At 45.6% G+C, this 19441-nt stretch overlaps 1 protein-coding gene across 2 annotated transcripts in view; it reads left to right on the forward strand.

The window, feature by feature from the left end:
* Positions 1-18956, forward strand: part of LOC143940592 (neural proliferation differentiation and control protein 1-like) — a 192820-nt gene extending 173864 nt beyond the window's left edge. For both annotated transcript variants that reach the window (XM_077462245.1, XM_077462157.1), the window contains 3 exons: positions 894-964; positions 13439-13529; positions 18790-18956. In XM_077462245.1, coding sequence (XP_077318371.1) covers positions 894-964; positions 13439-13529; positions 18790-18846 — 219 coding nt within the window. In that variant the 3' untranslated portion in view covers positions 18847-18956. The remainder of the gene's footprint in view (positions 1-893; positions 965-13438; positions 13530-18789) is intronic.
* Positions 18957-19441: the final 485 nt, after the last annotated feature.

A 19441-nucleotide genomic window follows, 5' to 3' on the forward strand; every position in this document is an offset into this window, starting at 1 on the left:
CCTGAATCTTGCCATTCAAGCAAGTTTAACAACACTTGGCAAATTTTTTATATATTTTTTTGGCTTACTGTTTGTGGCTTGTTGCTAGGGTATTTCCTGTATTCTGCCTCCTTCGCGGCCGTGGCGATGTGCGTCATTTCCTGCGGCGCCTCTGCTCCTGGAAGAGGTGTGTCATCTTTCCCAGGAGTCAGGATTGCATTGCCATAACAACAGGGGGGGGGGGCACTTCCTTCGTCACTGCCCATTGTGATGGCAACAAGATACCATTCCCGCACTACGCCTTGTGTAGAATGCACAAGTGCGAGATCAGGTGGTGCATGCTGGGTAGCCAGTGGCATCTTATCCTGGAACAGAGTCCTAGTGGGCTTCACATGCTCACAATCAAGATGGAAGCGCTCAGGAAGCAGAAAACAAAAAGGTAAGTGAAAAAATATGTACTTGAACGGCAGATTTATTACTAACGCGCTTTTGAGTATTTAATTCATAGCAGCAGAACGGGTGCCAAATAAAACAAATGTTGGTGGAACTCCGCTTTAAAGAACTGGCCCACTTTTTACTCTATAGCTTCTATAATATATCCAGACTTATCAAGCAAGTTTACAAAAATTACCACTCATCTTTTTAATTTGCCCTGTTTCAAGGTCTTTGGGATCTTTAAATAAAGGGTTTTCAAACACTTTGGATGGTAATGGTTCTGTTCTTCACACAGTAACAGAATTTTAAGCCATTAATTTTATGAGTAAAGTTGTCCTATAACTCTTATCACAAAGTCAAATCATTCATTGAGGAAGTGTGACCCTTTATGGAGTTATCAGTTCAGGACTTCATTTCATTTGACTAGAACTTGCTGCACTAAACTATGTACAATAATGGTTTATTTTCCTTTATCTTAGTCTGCGGCTCACATGTCTCATTACGTCCAGCAGTACAGCAGTCAGAAGAAGCAATTCAAGGCAAGGGAGAGGTGAGTAAGAGGTGTGGATGGTTCATTTGGACTAGAACAAAATAGTATTAAAATTATTGCATATTTCTGAAGGCTGCACCTGAGGAACAGAGAACCAACATGAGCATGGCTAAGGTGAGTGGGGGTTTGTGGGCATTCACGAGAACCTGTCAATTGACAAAATGCTCTACTAGAAGTGTTTTAGTTTGTTCTGACCTATCACTGTCAGCATGTGGATATGGAAAAAAATCCTAGTTAGACTTACCGGTAACGGTATTTCTACGAGTCTTTCAGGACAGCACCTGGAGAGAGAGCAGCTCTACCCACTTTCCCAGGAAACACTGCATATTACTTTAAAGACCGGACACTTCCACCATGGCCTCAGTTGTTCATAGAGTAACTCCAGCCATGCTGAAATTAGATAAGCAGAACATAGCAATAACACCACCTTTTTTCAAATACAATCTAAGGTGGGTCATCGGCGCTGTCCTGAAAGACTCGTAGAAATACCATTACCGGTTTTCTCCCTTCGTCTTTCAGGACAGCACCTGGAGATAAGAGAGTACTTACTCTAGGGTGGGACCACCGCCTGCAGAACCTTTCTGACAAACGATTGATCCGAAGCTGAAAGCAGGTCCAACCTGTAGTGGCGGGTGAAGGTGGAGAAACTTGTCCACGTAGCCGCTTTACAGATCCGACTCGGAGAGGCCCCTGCTCTTTCCGCCCAGGATGTTGCTATTGCCCGAGTGGAATGGGCGACTACCCCTGAGGGGGGTTCTATTCCGGATGCTCTATAGGCTTCCCTAATAGCCATTCGTAGCCACCTAGCTATAGTATTTTTGGAAGCACTATAGCCCTTACGTGGTCCTGAGAACACAACGAAGAGAGAGTTTGACTTCCTGAACTTACTTGTGATCCCTAGATAGTGTAATAGACACCTTCTTACATCTCGGCTATGGAAAGACCTCTCCTTAGCATTTGAAGGTGAAGGACAAAAGGTAGGTAGAATTATTTCCTGAGTCCTATGGAAGGCTATTGAGACTTTTGGCAGAAAACCCGGATCAGTTTTTAGCACTACCCGGTCCGGAAATATGTAACAGAAAGGCTCCACTATTGATAAGGCCTGTAACTCGCTTACCCTTCTAGCAGATGTAATAGCCACTAAAAGAATTAATTTAAGCGACCAAAACTTGACAGTTGCTTCCTCTGGGGGTTCAAAAGGTTCTCTGGTCAATGCCTGCAGAACCAGTGATAAGTCCCATTTTGGAAAAAACTTAAAGGGTATTGGCCTAGCTCTGGCCAATGCCTTAAAAAATCTAATTACAAGTGGTTCCTGAGATAACTGCCTCTAAAGAAAAACCAATAAAGCAGCCACCTGTGCCTTCAGGGTACTGGCTGCCAACCCTAGTTCCATGCCCTCATGGAGAAATTCTAGAACCGAAAGTATCTCCTGGGGAGGGGAATTCTTTTGATAGGCACCAGGAGTTAAAACGTTTCCACGGTTTAAAATAAATTAACCTAATAGTCTTTTTTCGACTCCCTAAGAGGGTTGCGACGAGCTTATCGGATAACCCCTTTCTTTTTAGGATTTGCTCCTCAGTAACCACCCTCTTAGGTTGAGTTGCCTGATATTCAGATGCTGAAGAGGTCCATGGAAAGCGGAAGAACCCAGTGGGGTCCCACCGCCATCCTCTGTATGGTTGCAAACCATGTCCTTTTGGGCCAAAAGGGAGCCACTAGAATCAGACTCGTGGACTCCCTTTGCAATTTCTTCAGAACCAAAAGGGATCATCTGAAAAGGAGGGAAGGCATAGATCAAATGGAAGTTCCACGGTTGTGCTAGGGCATCCAGTCCCCTTGATTGATCTTGTCTGTTTAAAGAAAAGAAGGCCTTCACTTTTGTGTTGCTCTGTGATGTGAACAGATCTATCTGAGGCAATCCCCATTTCACTGTCAGATCTTGGAAAGCCTTGGGGTTCAGACTCCATTCTGACTCCTGAATTTTTTCCCTGCTCAGAAAATCCGCTGCTAAATTCAGGTCTCCTTTTAGGTGTACTGCTGATAGGGACCTCAGGTTGTTTTCTGCCCATGACAGAATCTGACTGGCCAAGGATAGCAGCACCCTACTTCTTGTGCCCCCCTGCCTTGTTATATAGGATACAGCTTTGGCATTGTCGGATAAGACCTGGATATGGAGACCCTGAACCAGCTCTTTGAAGGCCCATAGTCCCAATAGGATGTCCCTTAGTTCCCTCCAATTGGAGGATCTCCTGGCCTCTTTGACTGTCCAGCTTTCCTGGGCCATCTGTCCTTCCAGGTGGGCACCCCACCCCCAGGAGCTTGCATCTGTTGTTAACCTTCGGTCTACCGGAAAACACCAAAGTAGACCCCTGTCTAGGCTTGAGTGATTCCTCCACCACCAGAGCTTCCTCTGAACCTGAGTGGGCATCCTGAATTGCTTGTCCAGGGACTCCCCGTAGGACCAATTCCTCAATATTGCCTGTTGGAAATCCCTTGCATGGAGGCGTGCCCATTGCACTGCAGGAATGGATGCTGTGAGGAGACCCAAAACTGACATGGCTGCCCTGATAGAAATTGGCAGGTTTGTCTGGGTCCTCTTCACAGCACTCTGAAACTTTTCTATTTTCTCTAAATACATTTTTTTTCCTGTCTGGAGTCGATGGTGTATCCCGGGAATTTTATCGACTGAGATGGAATCATGTTTGATTTCTACCCGTTTATCAGCCAACCGAGACCCTCCAAGTGTCTTATTGTCCTTCCCAGGTCCCTCTCCAATAGATGCTTTGTATTGGCAAATATTAAAAGGTCGTCCAAGTATGGAACGATCGATATGCCCTCTACTCTGAGGAGGGCTAGGGCCTCTGCTACGATCTTTGTAAATATCCTCAGAGATGAGGACAGGCCAAACGGGGAGCTCTGAACTGGAGATGTAGAACCGAGCCTCCCATCCTGACCGCAAACCTCAGATATTATTGTGACGCTATGGCTATAGGCACGTGGAGATATGCATCTCTTAGGTCTATGGATGCAATAAAACAGTTTGGCATCAGGAGACTCTTCACCGAGAAAATTGTATCCATTCTGAATCTCTTGTACCTGATTGATTTGTTTAAAACCTTCAGATTCAGAATTAATCTGAATTTGCCTGATGGTTTCTTTACAAGAAAGATGTGTGAGTAATAGCCCAGCCCTACCTCCTCGGGGGGAACATATATGATCACCCTTTGCTGCATCAGTTCTTGCAAAATAGATATCATGGCTACTGATTTTTCTGGGTCTCGAGGAGCCTGGGTTACATAAAACCGTGCGGGGGGGGGGGGGGGGATGAGCGAATTCCAGCCTGTAATCCTCCTTTATTGTTTTGAGGATAAACAGACTGTTTGTCACTGACTTCCAATGTGGAAAAAAGGTCTGTAACCTTGCTCCCACAGTTGGAAGACCGTCACTGGCTCTTTGGGTTTGGGGTAGGGGGGCCGAATAACACTCCCGACTTGCCCCTTCCTCTCTGCGGCTTCCAGGGCCTTCTATATCCTGTCTCTTTGGTTTCCGAGGTTTTTTGAAAAGCACGAAAATTTTTAGTGCCCTGGGGGTTCACTTTCTTTTTTACAGGAAAGCCCTTCTTCTTGTCGGCCGTTCTGTCCAGTATGGCTTCAAGGTCAGGGCCGAAAACCAAATCTCCCTCGAACGGAAGACCGCATAATTTGGTTTTTGAGGCAGTATCCCCTGTCCATGTTTTCACCCATAAAGCCCTACGGGCTGAGATTATCAGGGCTGAGGACCTGGCTGACATCTTAATGGATTCTGCCGAGGCATCTGCCATATACCCCACTGCTTTTAAGAGAACAGGCAAAGTATCAAGAAGATCCTTTCTAGGCGTTCCTGCCTCGATATGTTCCAGCCAGTGCTCCAGATTTCTGGCTACTACTGTTGAAGCCATAGCTGGTTTTAGGTTTGCAGATGTTGAGTCCCAAGCCTTCCTTGGGAGAGAATCAGCCCTTTTGTCCATGGCATACTTTAGAATACCCATGTCCTCAAATGCAAGATCCGTATTCCTTGAAACCTGAGAAAAAGCTTTGTCAAGCTTAGGTTTTTTGTTCCATACCTGAGAGCTATCCTCTTCAAAAGGAAACCTGCGTTTGAGGGACCTGGAAAAGAAAGGGACCCTCTCTGGGTCTCTCCATTCCTTTTTAATCGTTTCGGATAGAAACTTATGTACTGGGAACACTCTGTGTTTCACCTCGCCCAAACCTTGAAACATTTTGTCATGCAGTGACAGTCGGGCTTTATCCTCTGTGATGTTCAGAGTAGTGTGGATAGTTTTCAGCAGGTCATCCACCTCCTCTAGGGATAATTTATACCGGGTTAATGAAGCAGAAGCCTCTTTTACTTCCTCTGCCTCTTCCTCAGAAGCTGAGGACCCACTATGCTCCTCATCCTCCGAATCACTGCCCCCCTGGATGCAGATGCTGCGGAGTGAGAACTGGGCGCTGAGCTACTACTTGCAGCTGGGCGTCCGTCTAAATAAGACCGGAAAGATTCAAAAGTATCTGATAATTCTTTCCTAAAAGAACTTGGCATCTCTCCTTGCTGAGACGCAGGAGTAGTGGAAGCTGCTTCTTCCTTGACCAAGCTTTTGCAGGACCTGCATAACACCTTGGTCCAGGAATCTCTAAGTACATTTTTACATGAAGGACATTTCCTCTTGCTAGGAGGGGAGAAATGTTTGGTCTTTTCTTTCACCTTCTGAAATACACCAAAGAAAAAACCCAAACCTCAGTTACAGACACATGAACAAAGAGAAAAAAAGACATGCTGCCAAATAGAACAGATTTAAAATTTCAGATTCTATTTGCTTTTCAGCCAGTGAATCCCCCCACAGACTCACTAAACAACTATTGAAAAAGCATTATTTCTAAACTGTAACATAGGAAAAGAATGCTGCAGGCTTCCCAGTACAAGGAAGGGAGAAGAAAAGACATGGCTCAAACAGTAATGACAGAGACCACTGTCCCTGCTTACCTGAGCCTGGCTGACAACCGTGGCTCCTGCCACCGCCGATTGATCCTCTTCCATCGTCAACCCCTTGGTTCCCTGCAGCGCTTCCACCATGGCCGGAGGAAACACTACAACTGAGGCCATGGTGGAAGTGTCCGGTCTTTAACCACTTCAGATCCGCGCTATTGCCAAATGACGGCATTAGCGCGGACCTACATTTCCGGGACTACGTCTATTGACGTGGTCCCGGTTACGAGCGGCCTGCGCGCCCCCTGAGGGGCGCGCGGCGCGCTCTGTGATCGGCGAGTCCGTGAGACTCGCCTGATCACTGATCCGTGTAAGGGGTCGATCCCGACCCCTTATCACGTGATCAGCTGTCAGCCAATGACAGCTGATCATGTGATAAAACGGAGCCGGTAATCGGCTAGTATTCCTCCTCGCGCTGACAGCGCGAGGAGAAAAAAAAAAAAGCCGATCGCCGGCGGCCGTGTTCGGGACATCAGTCCCGATCACGGCCAGCAATTCAAGCGGACACCTGCCCCCTGCCAGTGCCCACCTGCCACCCGCAGTGCCATCCTGAAATAAAGTAAGTGCCCCCCTGTCAGTGCCACCCAGCAGTGCCCATAGTGCCCACAGTGCCACCCAGCAGTGCCCACAGTGCCACCCACAGTGCCACCCAAAATCTGCCTCAAAGGTGCTGCACCCCAGTGCCACCCATCAGTGCCCAGCAGTGCCGCCCATCAGTGCCCAGCAGTGCCGCCCATCAGTGCCACCTATCAGTGCCACCTATCAGTGCCCATCAGTCCCATCTATCTGTGGTACCTATCAGTGCCCATCCGTGCCACCCATCCGTGCCACTTATCCGTGCCACCCATCCGTGCCATCTTATCTGTGCCCATCTTTGCCCATCAGTGCCGCCTTATCTGTGCCCATCGGTGCCGCCTTATCTGTGCCTATTAGTGCCGCCTTAACTATGCCTATCAGTGCCCACCAGTGCAGCCTATCAGTGCCCACCAATGCAGCCCATCAGTGCCCACCAATGCAGCCCATCAGTGCCCACCAATGCAGCCTATCAGTGCCGCCTAATCAGCGCACTTCAATGAAGGAGAAAAATGACCCGTTTGCAAAATTTTATAACAAACTATTAAAACATGATTTTTTTTTTTTTTGCATCTTTTTTTGTTTGTTTAGCAAAAAATAAAACTCCGAGCTGTAACTAAATACCACCAAAAGAAAGCTCTATTTGTGGGAAAAAAATGATAAAAATTTCATTTGGGTACAGTGTTGTATGACCGCGTAATTGTCACTCAAAGTGCATCAGCGCTGAAAGCTGAAAATTGGTCTGGGACTGAGGGGGGTTTAAGTGCCCAGTAAGCAAGTGGTTAAAGTAATCTGCAGTGTTTCCTGGGAAAGTGGGTGGAGCTGCGCTCTCTCCAGGTGCTGTCCTGAAAGACGAAGGGAGAAAATACACCCAAATTAATGCTAAAGAAAAAGTAATGAAGAAATTGAATGCCATCGCTGCATGAACATTTTACATTATTATAATAACATTTGTTAATAAAAAAAAAAAAATATATATATATATATATATATATATATATATATATATATATATATATATATATATATATAATTTTTTGTTAACTCATACAACATTTATTTAAATATAAGCAACTTCATTCCAGCTGATTAATGGCCAATGATATGATCCAATATTGAGCGGTGGAAGTAATTTTCTTATCCCCCATGCACAATGAACTTGTTGGCTCGAATAAATTGAATTTCTGTTCTATACCATGCACTGCATGTGGGCATCTTTTCTAGCCACTCAAATCCAAAGTTCAAATCCAAAGTTCTGAAGCCAAGATAACTTTAACTTGTCAAAGAATAAGAAAATAAGTAGGGCCAAACGGGGGAAAAACGGACCAGTCATGGATGCCTCACGACTTTGCTAATTTTTGCTGAACTTGGCAATTTTCGGCCACTCAACCCCTGTTTTTCTGCTCAACCACTGTAACCCCCTGCACATCTGCCCCACCACTGTAACCCCCCTATACATCTGCCCCACCACTGTAACCCCATGTACATCTGTCCCACCACGGTAACCCCCTGTTCATCTGCCCCACCACTGTACCTCCCTGCACATCTTCTCCACCGCCATACCCCCATGCTCTACTGTCTCATTGCTGAACCATCTTCTCATCTGTCCTAACACTTATCTGCTAATATGCCCCACCACTGTAACCTCCTGCACATCTGCCCCACCACTATAACCCCCTGCACATCTGCCACACCACTGTAACCCCCTGTTCTTCTGCTCAACCACTGTACCCCTCTGCACATCTGCCCCACCACTTTACCACCCTGCTCTTCTGTCCCATCAATGTTCCTCCTTTCTCATCTGTCCCACCACTGCACATCTGCTCCACCGCCATACCCCCATGCTCTCCTGTCTAATCGCTGAACCATCTTCTTATCAGTCCCAGCACTGAACTTATCTGCTCATCTGCCCCACCACTGTAACCCCCTGCACATCTGCCTCACCACTGTACTCCCTGCACATTTGTCCCACCACTGTAATCCCCTATACATCTGCCCCACCACTGTAACCCCCTGTTCATCTGCCCCACCACTGTACCTCCGTGCACATCTTCTCCACTGCCATACCCCCATGCTCTACTGTCTCATTGCTGAACCATCTTCTCATCTGTCCTAACACTGAACTTATCTGCTCATCTACCCCACCACTGTAACCTCCTGTACATCTGCCCCACCACTGTAACCTCCTGCACATCTGCCCTACCACTGTAACACCCTGCAATCTGCCCCACCACTGTAACCCCCTGCAATCTGCCCCACCACTGTAACCCCTGTTCTTCTGCTCAACCACTGTAGCCCCCTGCACATCTGCCCAACCACTGTACTCCCTGCACATTTGTCCCACCACTGTAACCCCCTATACATCTGCCCCACCACTGTAACCCCATGTACATCTGTCCCACCACTGTAACCCCCTGCACATGTTCTCCACCGCCATACCCCCATGCTCTACTTTCTCATTGCTGAACCATCTTCTCATCTGTCCTAACACTGAACTTATCTGCTCATCTACCCCACTACTGTAACCTCCTGCACATCTGCCCCACCACTGTAACCTCCTGCACATCTGCCCCACCACTGTAACACCCTGCAATCTGCCCCACCACTGTAACCCCCTGCAATCTGCCCCACCACTGTAACCCCTGTTCTTCTGCTCAACCACTGTAGCCCCCTGCACATCTGCCCAACCACTGTACTCCCTGCACATTTGTCCCACCACTGTAACCCCCTATACATCTGCCCCACCACTGTAACCCCATGTACATCTGTCCCACCACTGTAACCCCCTGCACATGTTCTCCACCGCCATACCCCCATGCTCTACTTTCTCATTGCTGAACCATCTTCTCATCTGTCCTAACACTGAACTTATCTGCTCATCTGCCCCACCACTGTAACCTCCTGCACATCTGCCCCACCACTATAACCCCCTGAACATCTGCCCCACCACTGTAACCCCCTGCAATGTGCCCCACCTCTGTATCCCCTGTTCTTCTGCTCAACCACTGTAACCCCCTGCTCATCTATCCCACCAATGCACCTCCTTTCACATCTGCCCAAGTTCTGTACCCTCCAACTCTTCTGTCCCACCGCTGAACCACCTTCTCATCTGCCCCAGTACTGAAACCCACTGCACATCTGCCTCACCACTGTACCCCCCTGCTGTTTTGTCCCACCTCTGAACCCCTTCTGCTAATTTTTAACACCGCTGTACCCTCCTGCTCATCTGCTCCACCGCTGTACCCTCTTCTCATCTATATGTGTGATATGTAGAGTGGTGGAAGGAAGCAGAGACCAGACCCATCTACCTGTCCTGGCACACTCATCCTGCCGATCTACCGCTCGCATCCAGCCTACGTGCTTGTATGTGATGTCACATACAAGCATCTGGAATTGATGCGCAATGATGAGCTTGGGTGAGGGTCATTTTCTGAAAGCAGTGGGCCTGTGTGCTGGATCATAAATTAAGCCCCCGCAGCTGAGAAAAAGTGCGGCACTCTGCACCACAGCTAAAATTGGGTTTGATTTTCATTGTTCTGAATACTGGCTGTTGCTTAAACGGACACAGAGTGCAGTGGCTCAGTAGTAAGTGATGCAAAAGTTCAGGAATAATTTCAACAAAGTTCCCAGAAGCTCAACAGTAATTCCACAAACTGTCACCTGATTGTGATTTCCTCAATCAGAGTGAAATCCATTCTTTCTGAGATTGGTAGTGGCAACCAAGCAAGTCATCCTCCTCCAGATGGTGGGCGGGACTAGCAGGACTGTGATTGGCTTTAGCAGTGGCCAATGACAGTCCTCCTCCTGGAAACTAGGACTGCCCCCCCAGCAGAACTGCACCCAATCTCTTCCCCATCACAAAAGCTGACAATCACAGCTACAGCAAAGTTAGAGAACCAAACGTTTCCCATCTTTTTACAATGTGTGGGGGCACAATGCCTCCCCCTCAGTGTGGCATGGGGAATTCTGAAATTGGAATACATTAGTATCTCACTGACACTTCCCTGCTCTGCTGATGGGGAGGGAGTCGAGTGCTGGCAAAAGAGGCTTTGTGTGCTGCTTGCGGCACCCATTCCGGGGGTTGTCTACCCTGCCTTACACTATGCACGTATCCCAACACTTCACTTCTTGGATACATATTTGGGCGGCACAGTGGTGTAGTGGTTAGCACTCTCACCTAGCAGTAAGAAGGGTCACTGGTTCAAATCCCCACCAAGACACTACCTGCCTGGAGTTTGCATGTTCTCCCTGTGCCTGCATGGGTTTCCTCCAGGTACTCTGGTTTCCTCCCACAATCCAAAGACATGCAGGTAGGTTAATTGGCTTCTGTCCAAAATTGACCCTAGTATATGAATGGGGACCTTGGATTGTGGGCTTCTTGAGGGTAGGAACCAATGTTAGTGTGCAATGTACAGGGATAGGGACAATTGTAGACACTCACTCAGGTTGAACTGGATGGACTGGTGTCTTTATTCAACCTTACTAACTATGAAACTATATTTGTTCCAGGTCAGAAATTCATTAAGCAGTTAAAGAGGAACTGAATTCTACTTACATAATTTGTAATAAAAACATCTTTGCCATTCTAAAGCTTCCCTCTAACCACTTTGAATATTTCATATATATTGTGATTCTGTACTTGCCATGTATGCTGCAGAAATCTCCCTCTACTAAATCCGGCTGCATCCATTTTAACTGTGGGCAGCTGAAGCTGCTGCCTGTTCACTCCCTGGATTTACACAGACACACATCCCCAGTTCTGCAGCCCTGCAGCTCTCATTGGCCCTCCTGTGACTCGCCCCCCCTTGCAACTTGAAATGCAAGGCAATGTCCCCTACCAAATTTTTCAGTGTGCAAGAATCTTAAGTCAATTGGTATGGTACAAATGCAAATGCTATGTTTGTTGTGTTTTTTTTTTTGTGGAGATACGCTAACAGCCTACCCAAAATGAAGAGGTCTACCTAATGTACCTCAATGAACAGATATACGCATGCAGGAAGAGCATGCATTTTAATGTAATGCCTCTTAATCCAACACTGGACAGCTACAAACCACGTGAGGCATACCTCAGAAAAGTCATAAAAATGTCCACCCTGGTTTGTGACAAAAAGATTTATTGTAAAATCAAAGTCACAGGATTCCAAGAATGGAAAGGGTTGAAATTAGTCTGACAGACAATCAATGTTAACCACTTGCTTACTGGGCACTTAAACCCCCCTCCTGCCCAGACCAATTTTCATCTTTCAGCGCTGATGCACTTTGAATGACAATTGCGCGGGCATACAACACTGTACCCAAATGAAATTTTTATCATTTTTTTTCCCCACAAATAAAGTTTTCTTTTAGTGGTATTTAATTACATCTGGGAGTTTTATTTTTTGCTAAACAAACAAAAAAAGATGCAAAATAAAAAATTAAAAAAAATCATGTTTAATAGTTTGTTATAAAATTTTGCAAACAGGTAATTTTTCTCCTTCATTGAAGTGCGCTGATGAGGCGGCACTGATAGGCTGCACTGGTGGGCACTGATAGGCATAGTTAAGGTGGCACCAATAGGCACAGATAAGGCGGCACTGATGGGCACAGATAAGATTGCACAGATGGGTGGCACGGATAGGTACCACTGATAGATGGGACTGATGGGCACTGATAGGTGGCACTGCTGGGCACTGGTAGATGACACTGATGGGCACGGATATGTGGCACTGGGGTGCAGCACCGTTGTTGAGGCAGATTGCGGGCACTGCTGGGTGGCACTGTGGGCACTGCTGGGTGGCACTGATGGGGGGAACTTATTTATTGATGAGGTGGCACTGGCAGGGGGCAGGTGGACACTGGCAGGGCTGGCCGTGATCGGGACTGATGTCCCAATCACGGCCCCTGGTGATCGGCTCTTTTTTTTTCTCCTCGCGCTGTCAGCGCAAGGAGGAATAATAGCCGATTACCGGCTCCGTTGTATCACATGATCAGCTGTCATTGGCTGACAGCTGATCACGTGATAAGGGGTCGGGATCGACCCCTTGCTCGAAACCGTGATCAGGCGAGTCTCATAGGCGCGCAGGCCGCTCGTGCACGGGACGACGTCAATAGACGTAGTCCCGGCAAAGGAGGTCCGCGATGTAGCCGTCATTTGGCTATAGCGCAGATCTCAACTGGTTAAACATCATGCTTGATTATGAACGTCGATCTCCCCCAAACCTCGGCAGGCTCACTCAGACATATCAAGGCCGGGGCTGGGGGTGACCAAAAGGTGTGTAGGTGCCAGATGTCACATGGGAATTCACCCAATGGAAGGGATGACGGACCACTGGTTAATACCCGTACGGGTCAGTAATGTGAAAAGGCTCTCAATGGGCCAGATATAAGACTCCAAACTGCCGGATGGGGCAGCTGGTGTAGTCAGGTGACGCACTGAATGTGATGTCACCAACACAGATTGATGTGAAACCGACTCACCATAGCCAGGCTTGGGATGAAACGCAGCTGTGGTGGAAGAGCAGATGGAAAGCTGTCAGCAGTTTGTAGTCATGAAAACACATTTCGGGCATGGCCCTTTATCAAATCAAGTGTTTGTTCCTTTGAACAACACCATCCCTGGTATTTTGGTTCCATTCAAGCTGCAGAGGGCTAACATTCATTACAGAGAGTGCCACATGCTGGTTCTCCAAACAGTGCCTAAACTTTTTAGGAGTACAATTGTAATGTGATCGGATACTGAATAATCTATTACACGAAAAAAAGAGTGCAGGTTTTACTTGCTCTAATTTTGAAAGGTGTGGTCCATGTTAATCACCATTCCCAGGGGGGCAATGTAGAAATTTCAATACAAGTGTTCAGGTATGATTTACCCAACACATATTCTTTTATTTCTCTATTCAGTTCAGAAAAGAAGCCTTGTCAGCAACTTTCCACAGACTCTGAGGCGGATATTGAGGAATTTGCGATCTATGAGTGTCCTGGACTGGCACCGGTATGTATAATAATGAGTGCGAATGGGCCAAAGGTACCTGTAGACATTAGAATGATACAGCCATGCATGCAGGTGCTGGCTGCTTGCAGGCAGGCGAATTCTACTTTCTCCACTGCAAGTGGTGTTCAACCGCAGCAGCATTGCAGATGGAGAAGTCAAGAGGAACATGGTCCTCTATAGTTTCCTGGATCACTGGGGGAGCTATTTGATTGGATGCTGGCACCCCATGTGACTTTGGTGGCCATCTTGGGTCTGGCAGAGTCTATATAAGACCCTGGCTCCCAGGCTTGGTGCACATTTTGTGAGTGGGAACAGGTCACCCATCTGACAAGGACAGTAATTAGCATCAAGGAGAGGTTCCAGATAAGTAAGGAAAGAATAAGGACATGCCATCCTTCCTGAAAGTCTCCCCATTTGGGTTTGGACCAACCAGGCTGCATTCTGCCCCTAAAGACAGGTGCTGGAGCATGCGCTCTGAAGGGACAGCATGTGTGGGTCATACCTTCAGAACTCCATGCCAGGGATGGGGCTCCCATGTGCAAGCGCGGGAGTGACGTAATCGCAGCCCAGGCCATTTACACAACTGGAGTCTGTGAACCCAGAAGGAAGATCGGGGGAAGATGGAAGTGCAGGGGAGCAGTGACAGCGGTGTGCTGGAGGGATCCGATTTACAGGTAAGTCTGTCATAATGTGCTAGTATGCGGTGCATACTAGTACATTAGAAAGAGTATATGGTAGAGAGCTGTGAGAGTGCCATTATCCCAGTCTCAAACACAAAACAAATACCCTCCAATTGAATGGGGACTATTTTAGGCACTACAGACCAAGGACACACTTAACCCCCTTAATCAACCCCTAGTGTTAACCTCTTCCCTGCCAGTGTCATTTATACAGGGATCAGTGCATTTTTCTAGCACTGATCACTGTATTGGTGTCATTCGCCTCCAAAAAGGTTCACTTAGGGTCAGATTTGTCAGACACAATGTCGCAGTTCCACAAAAAATTGCAGATCACCACCATTACTAGTTTAAAAAATGCCATAAATCGAACCCATAGTTTGTAGACGCAATAACTTTTGCACAAACCAGAGTCTTGTGGGTTTTTTTTTTTTTTTTTTTTTATAAAAATATGTAGCAGAATACATATTGACCTAAACTGATGAAGAAATTCGATTTTTTCAATGGGAATGTTTTATAGCAGAAAGTAAGTAATATTGTTTTTTTTTTTTATTCAAAATTGCTGCTCTTTTTTGTTTATAGCGCAAAAGAAAACTGCAGAGGTGATCAAATACCACCAAAAGAAAGCTCCATTTGTGGGAAAAAAAACCCATCAATTTTATTTTGGTACAGCGTCGCATGACCACGCAATTGTCAGTTAAAGCAAAAAGGCGCCGTATCGCAAAAAATGGCCTGGTCAGGAAGTGGGTTAAACCTTCTGTGGCTGACGGGTAATTAACCACTTCCTGACCAGCGCACGACGATGTACGTCGACAGAATGGCACGGGCAGGCATATTGGCGTACATGTACGTCCAATATTCGTTGCCGCCGTGCCATCGGGAGCGCGCCGCCGGCGGCGCGCTCCCGCGCTGGTCGGGACCCCCGTGAGTCCGGTCGCGGGACCCGTGGACTCGATCGCCGCGGGCATCCCCGCGATCGTCTCACGGAGCGGCCGAATGGAGGAAATGCTGTATAAACAACATTTTCCCATTCTGCCTAGCAACTAGTGACGCTGATCTCTGCTCCATGTGATTGGAGCAGAGATCAGTGTACACTAAATGACAGCCCAACCCCCCCATAGTTAGTAACACACCCCTAGGAACACTTAACCCCTACACTGCCACCCACTGGTTAACCCTTTCACTGCCAGTGTCATTTACACAGGAATCACTGCATTTATATAGCAGTGATTACTGTATAAATGACAATGGTCCCAAAAATGTGTCAAAAATGTCCGATGGGTCCCCCACAATGTCGCAGTCACAATAAAAATCGCAGATCGCCACCATTACTAGTAAAAAAAATAATAATAAAAAATTATTAATAAAAATGCTATAAAACTATCCCTATTTTGTAAACGCTATAACTTTTGCGCAAACCAATCAATAATCGCTTATTGCGATTTTTTTTACCAAAAATATGTAGAAGAATACGTATCGGCCTAAACTGAGGGAAAAAAAATGTTTTTATATATTTTTGGGGGATATTTATTATTACAAAAAGTAAAAAATAATGCGTTTTTTTCAAAATTATCGCTCTATTTTTGTTTATAGCGCAAAAAATAAAAACCGCAGGGGTGATCAAATACCATCAAAAGAAAGCTCTATTTGTGGGAAAAAAAGGACGTTAATTTTGTTTGGGAGCCACGTCGCACGACCGCGCAATTGTCAGTTAAAGCGACGCAGTGCCGAATCGCAAAAAGTGGTCTGGTCTTTGACCAGCAAATTGGTCCGGTCTGAAAGTGGTTAAGAAAGTGCCCTTTATTTAGACTGACGGGTAATTACGGTAGAGCCCTCTATTTAAGCTGACGGGTAATTACGGTAGTGCCCTCCATTTAAGCTGACGGCTAATTACGGTAGTGCCCTCCATTTACACTGAAGGGTATTTACGGAAGTGCCCTCCAATTACGCTGATGGGTAGTTACGGTAGTGCCCTCCATTTGCGCTGACGGGTAATTATGGTAGTGCCCTCAATTTACGCTTATGGGTAGTTACGGTAGTGCCCTCCATTTACGCTGATGGGTAATTATGGTAGTACCCTTTATTTAACCACTTAAGGACTGGAAGGATTTACCCCCTTAATGACCGGGCCATTTTTTGCGTGTGACGCTGTACCAAAATAAAATTGATGTCCTTTTTTCCACAAATAGAGCTTTCTTTTGGTGGTATTTGATCACCTCTGCGGTTTTTATTTGTTGCACTATAAACAAAAAATTACAATTTTGAAAAAAAACAAAAAACAATATTTTCTACTTTTTGTTATAATACATATCCAATAAAAAATAAAACAAATATATTCTTCGCTTTAGGCCAATATGTATTCTATATTTTTTTTTTTACCAAAATCGCAATAAGCGTATATTGATTGGTTGGTGCAAAAGTTATATTGTCAACAAAATAGGGGATAGGTTTATGGCATTTTTATTTATATATATATATATATATATATATATATATTTATATTAAAAAAATTCTAGTAATGGCGATGATCAGCAATTTTTAGTGGAACTGCGACACATACAGATCAGACACTTTTTGGGGACCAGTGACATAATAATTAGTTATCAGAGCTAAAAATATGTTCTGATCACTGTAAAAATGACACTAGCAGGTAAGGGGTTAACACTAGGGGCGATCAAGGGGTTAAGTGTGTCCTAGGGAGGTGTTTCTAACTGTGAGGAGAGTGGATTGACTGGGAGTACAGAAAGATCGCCGTTCCTGATCACTAGGAACAGATGATCTCTCTGTACTCCCCTGTCAGAACAGGGATCTTCTTTGTTTACAAAGGCAGATCCCCGTTCTGCCTCTCTGAGGAGTGATTGCGGGTGGCCGGCAGACATCACGGCTGCTGGACTTGCACATCGACTCCCTGCCATGCAGCGGGCATGTGCACCTCCGGTGGCATGCAAACACCGCAGTGTCTCCTGCACGAAACTATGTACGGGTACATCAATTGGCACAATAGGGCCGCCCTGCTGCAGTACATATGCGGTGGGGGGTCCTTAAGTGGTAAAGCTGATGGGTAATTACGGTAGTGCCCTTTATGTAAGCTGACAGGCAATTATGGTAGTGCCCTCTGTTTACGCTGATGGGTAATTACAGCAGTGACCTCCATTTGCGCTGATGGGTAATTACGGTATGAGACATGAATGTATGAATGGGGGAATTTGCTTTGAGTATTAAAAATGTATGACATTTTTGGTTCATGGTGCTCAGATGCAGTTTTTATTACTGGTAGTAAAAAGGAGTTAGATACTGGCATAAATTGACCTGCTTATGACAAATACCTGTTGGTGAGTGAGCACCTCTTATGGGGCAGGTGGAGGAACACTAGAGGTTGCTGGATCATAGTTGGTGAAGATGGTACAAACAGAGCACAAGACACTTTATGGACTGATTTTGTCACTTCATATTTATTTGTTTTCACTTTTCAGTACTTTACTAATATTTGCACGTGTGTTGGATTTGTTCATGTGATCTGTTGTGTATAATTCATACACATTTGCAGGTTGTACTTTAGTTTATTACCAGTAATAGTGCTGCTCTTTTTGAATGTACGTTTTGGTCACTATAGTGTGCTAGGGTTACACGTTTTGGAGCAACAGCTACTGGTAATTACACATAGCTAATTTACGGAGTAAGCCTATAGTGTTATATTATCATAGTTTAATGCCGCGTACACGCAATCGAATTGTCCGGCGTACTTAGTCCGGCGGACTTTCTACCGAACGGACTTGGCCACACACGGAAGCACGGAAAGTCCGGCGATTGCTAGCGCAATGACGTACAGCACATACAACGGGACTAGAAAAAGGAAGTTCAACAGCCAGTAGCCAATAGCTTCCTTTTAGTACTTGCTTCTGAGCATGCGTCATTCTTAGTCTGCCGGACTAGCATACTCACGAACGTATTGTCCACTGAAACCCAAGATTGGGCTGCAAAACTACTTTCTAAGTCCGCCGGACTTTACGCTGAAAAAGTCAGCTGGAGCACACAAAGGATCGGATTGTCCGGTGAAATTGTCCGGTGACATTTGATTGTGTGTACGCAGCATTAGCATTAAAGCACGTGCTACATACAGCGTGGGTGTTTTGCTTTGTTTTTTTTACAATTTTGAGTGTGCCGTAAATGCAAAGTTAACTGCACATTCGCAAGTGACATCATTGGCCGGAACCGACATGAATATCTCATTAAGGGTGCCGTTTTATCACAATTTGAAGGTACTAACCAGAAATACGTGTTAAATTCTTAGATTAAGAAGAAAGTAAAAATGTTGGTTTTAATACCACTTTAACAGAACCCTGGTTGAAAGGCTGGGTTAAACAGTTTCCTTCTATTCCCAAGCTGAAGAATAAAAAAAGTTTTGGCTTTATGATTTTATAGTAAGTTTTAACAATCATTCAGCTTATATTGAGCTGATAAACATACAAGCAGCTCATGGGAACTTTGTTAAGCAGTATACAATTTTTGGCAAAAGTTACCTATCTTAGATAATTATCAAGCTACCACCCCTACAGAACTAACCAACGTTTTTACTTTTTCAGACCGGAGAGATGGAAGTCCACAACCCTCTGTTCGACCCATCGAGGACCAAGCAGTGATGAAATACACCACTGAAAATTCTCTGTATCTTATAATCTATATTTATTATAGCTGTATATCTAAAAGTACCCTGTGTGGTTGTTGTGCATTAAACTTTTGAGCTAGCTGAGCTGTCAGTGAGCACTGTCTATTAAGAGAGGCTTGGAGATGGCCTTTGACTGGTTTTGACTAGGATCAGCATGGGGCTTTTCACAGGAGCAATTGTTTAAAATAAGCCACTTGAGTTCCTGTGCACCAAACTCAAACAGTGTCTTTATGAAGCTGGCTTTTATGTACAGAGACACAGTCATGCTAGAACAGAAAGGGCCTGTCCTAAACTTTTTACCACAAATGTTAGAAGCACACAATTGTGAAACATTTTTGTATTTAGTAGCTGAACTTTAGCTTTACTTGTAGCATTTTGCAGTTGTACAGGCTCCTCTCCTCTACTTAAATTGATTACTCAGATTTTGCTGAACACTGTGAGCTTCTCACTGTGTAGATTAGAACCTGCAGCAAGACAGAACACACCTCATTTTCTGGTTAAAGGGCAAGCAATGTCATCTATCCGTTTTCTCCTTAAGCCGCGTACACACGGGGCGGATTGTATGGCCT

Source organism: Lithobates pipiens, unplaced genomic scaffold (genome assembly GCF_037356315.1).
Source record: "Lithobates pipiens isolate NorthernLeopardFrog02 unplaced genomic scaffold, aLitPip1_a1.2 Scaffold_1, whole genome shotgun sequence".
NCBI lineage: Eukaryota > Metazoa > Chordata > Amphibia > Anura > Ranidae > Lithobates > Lithobates pipiens.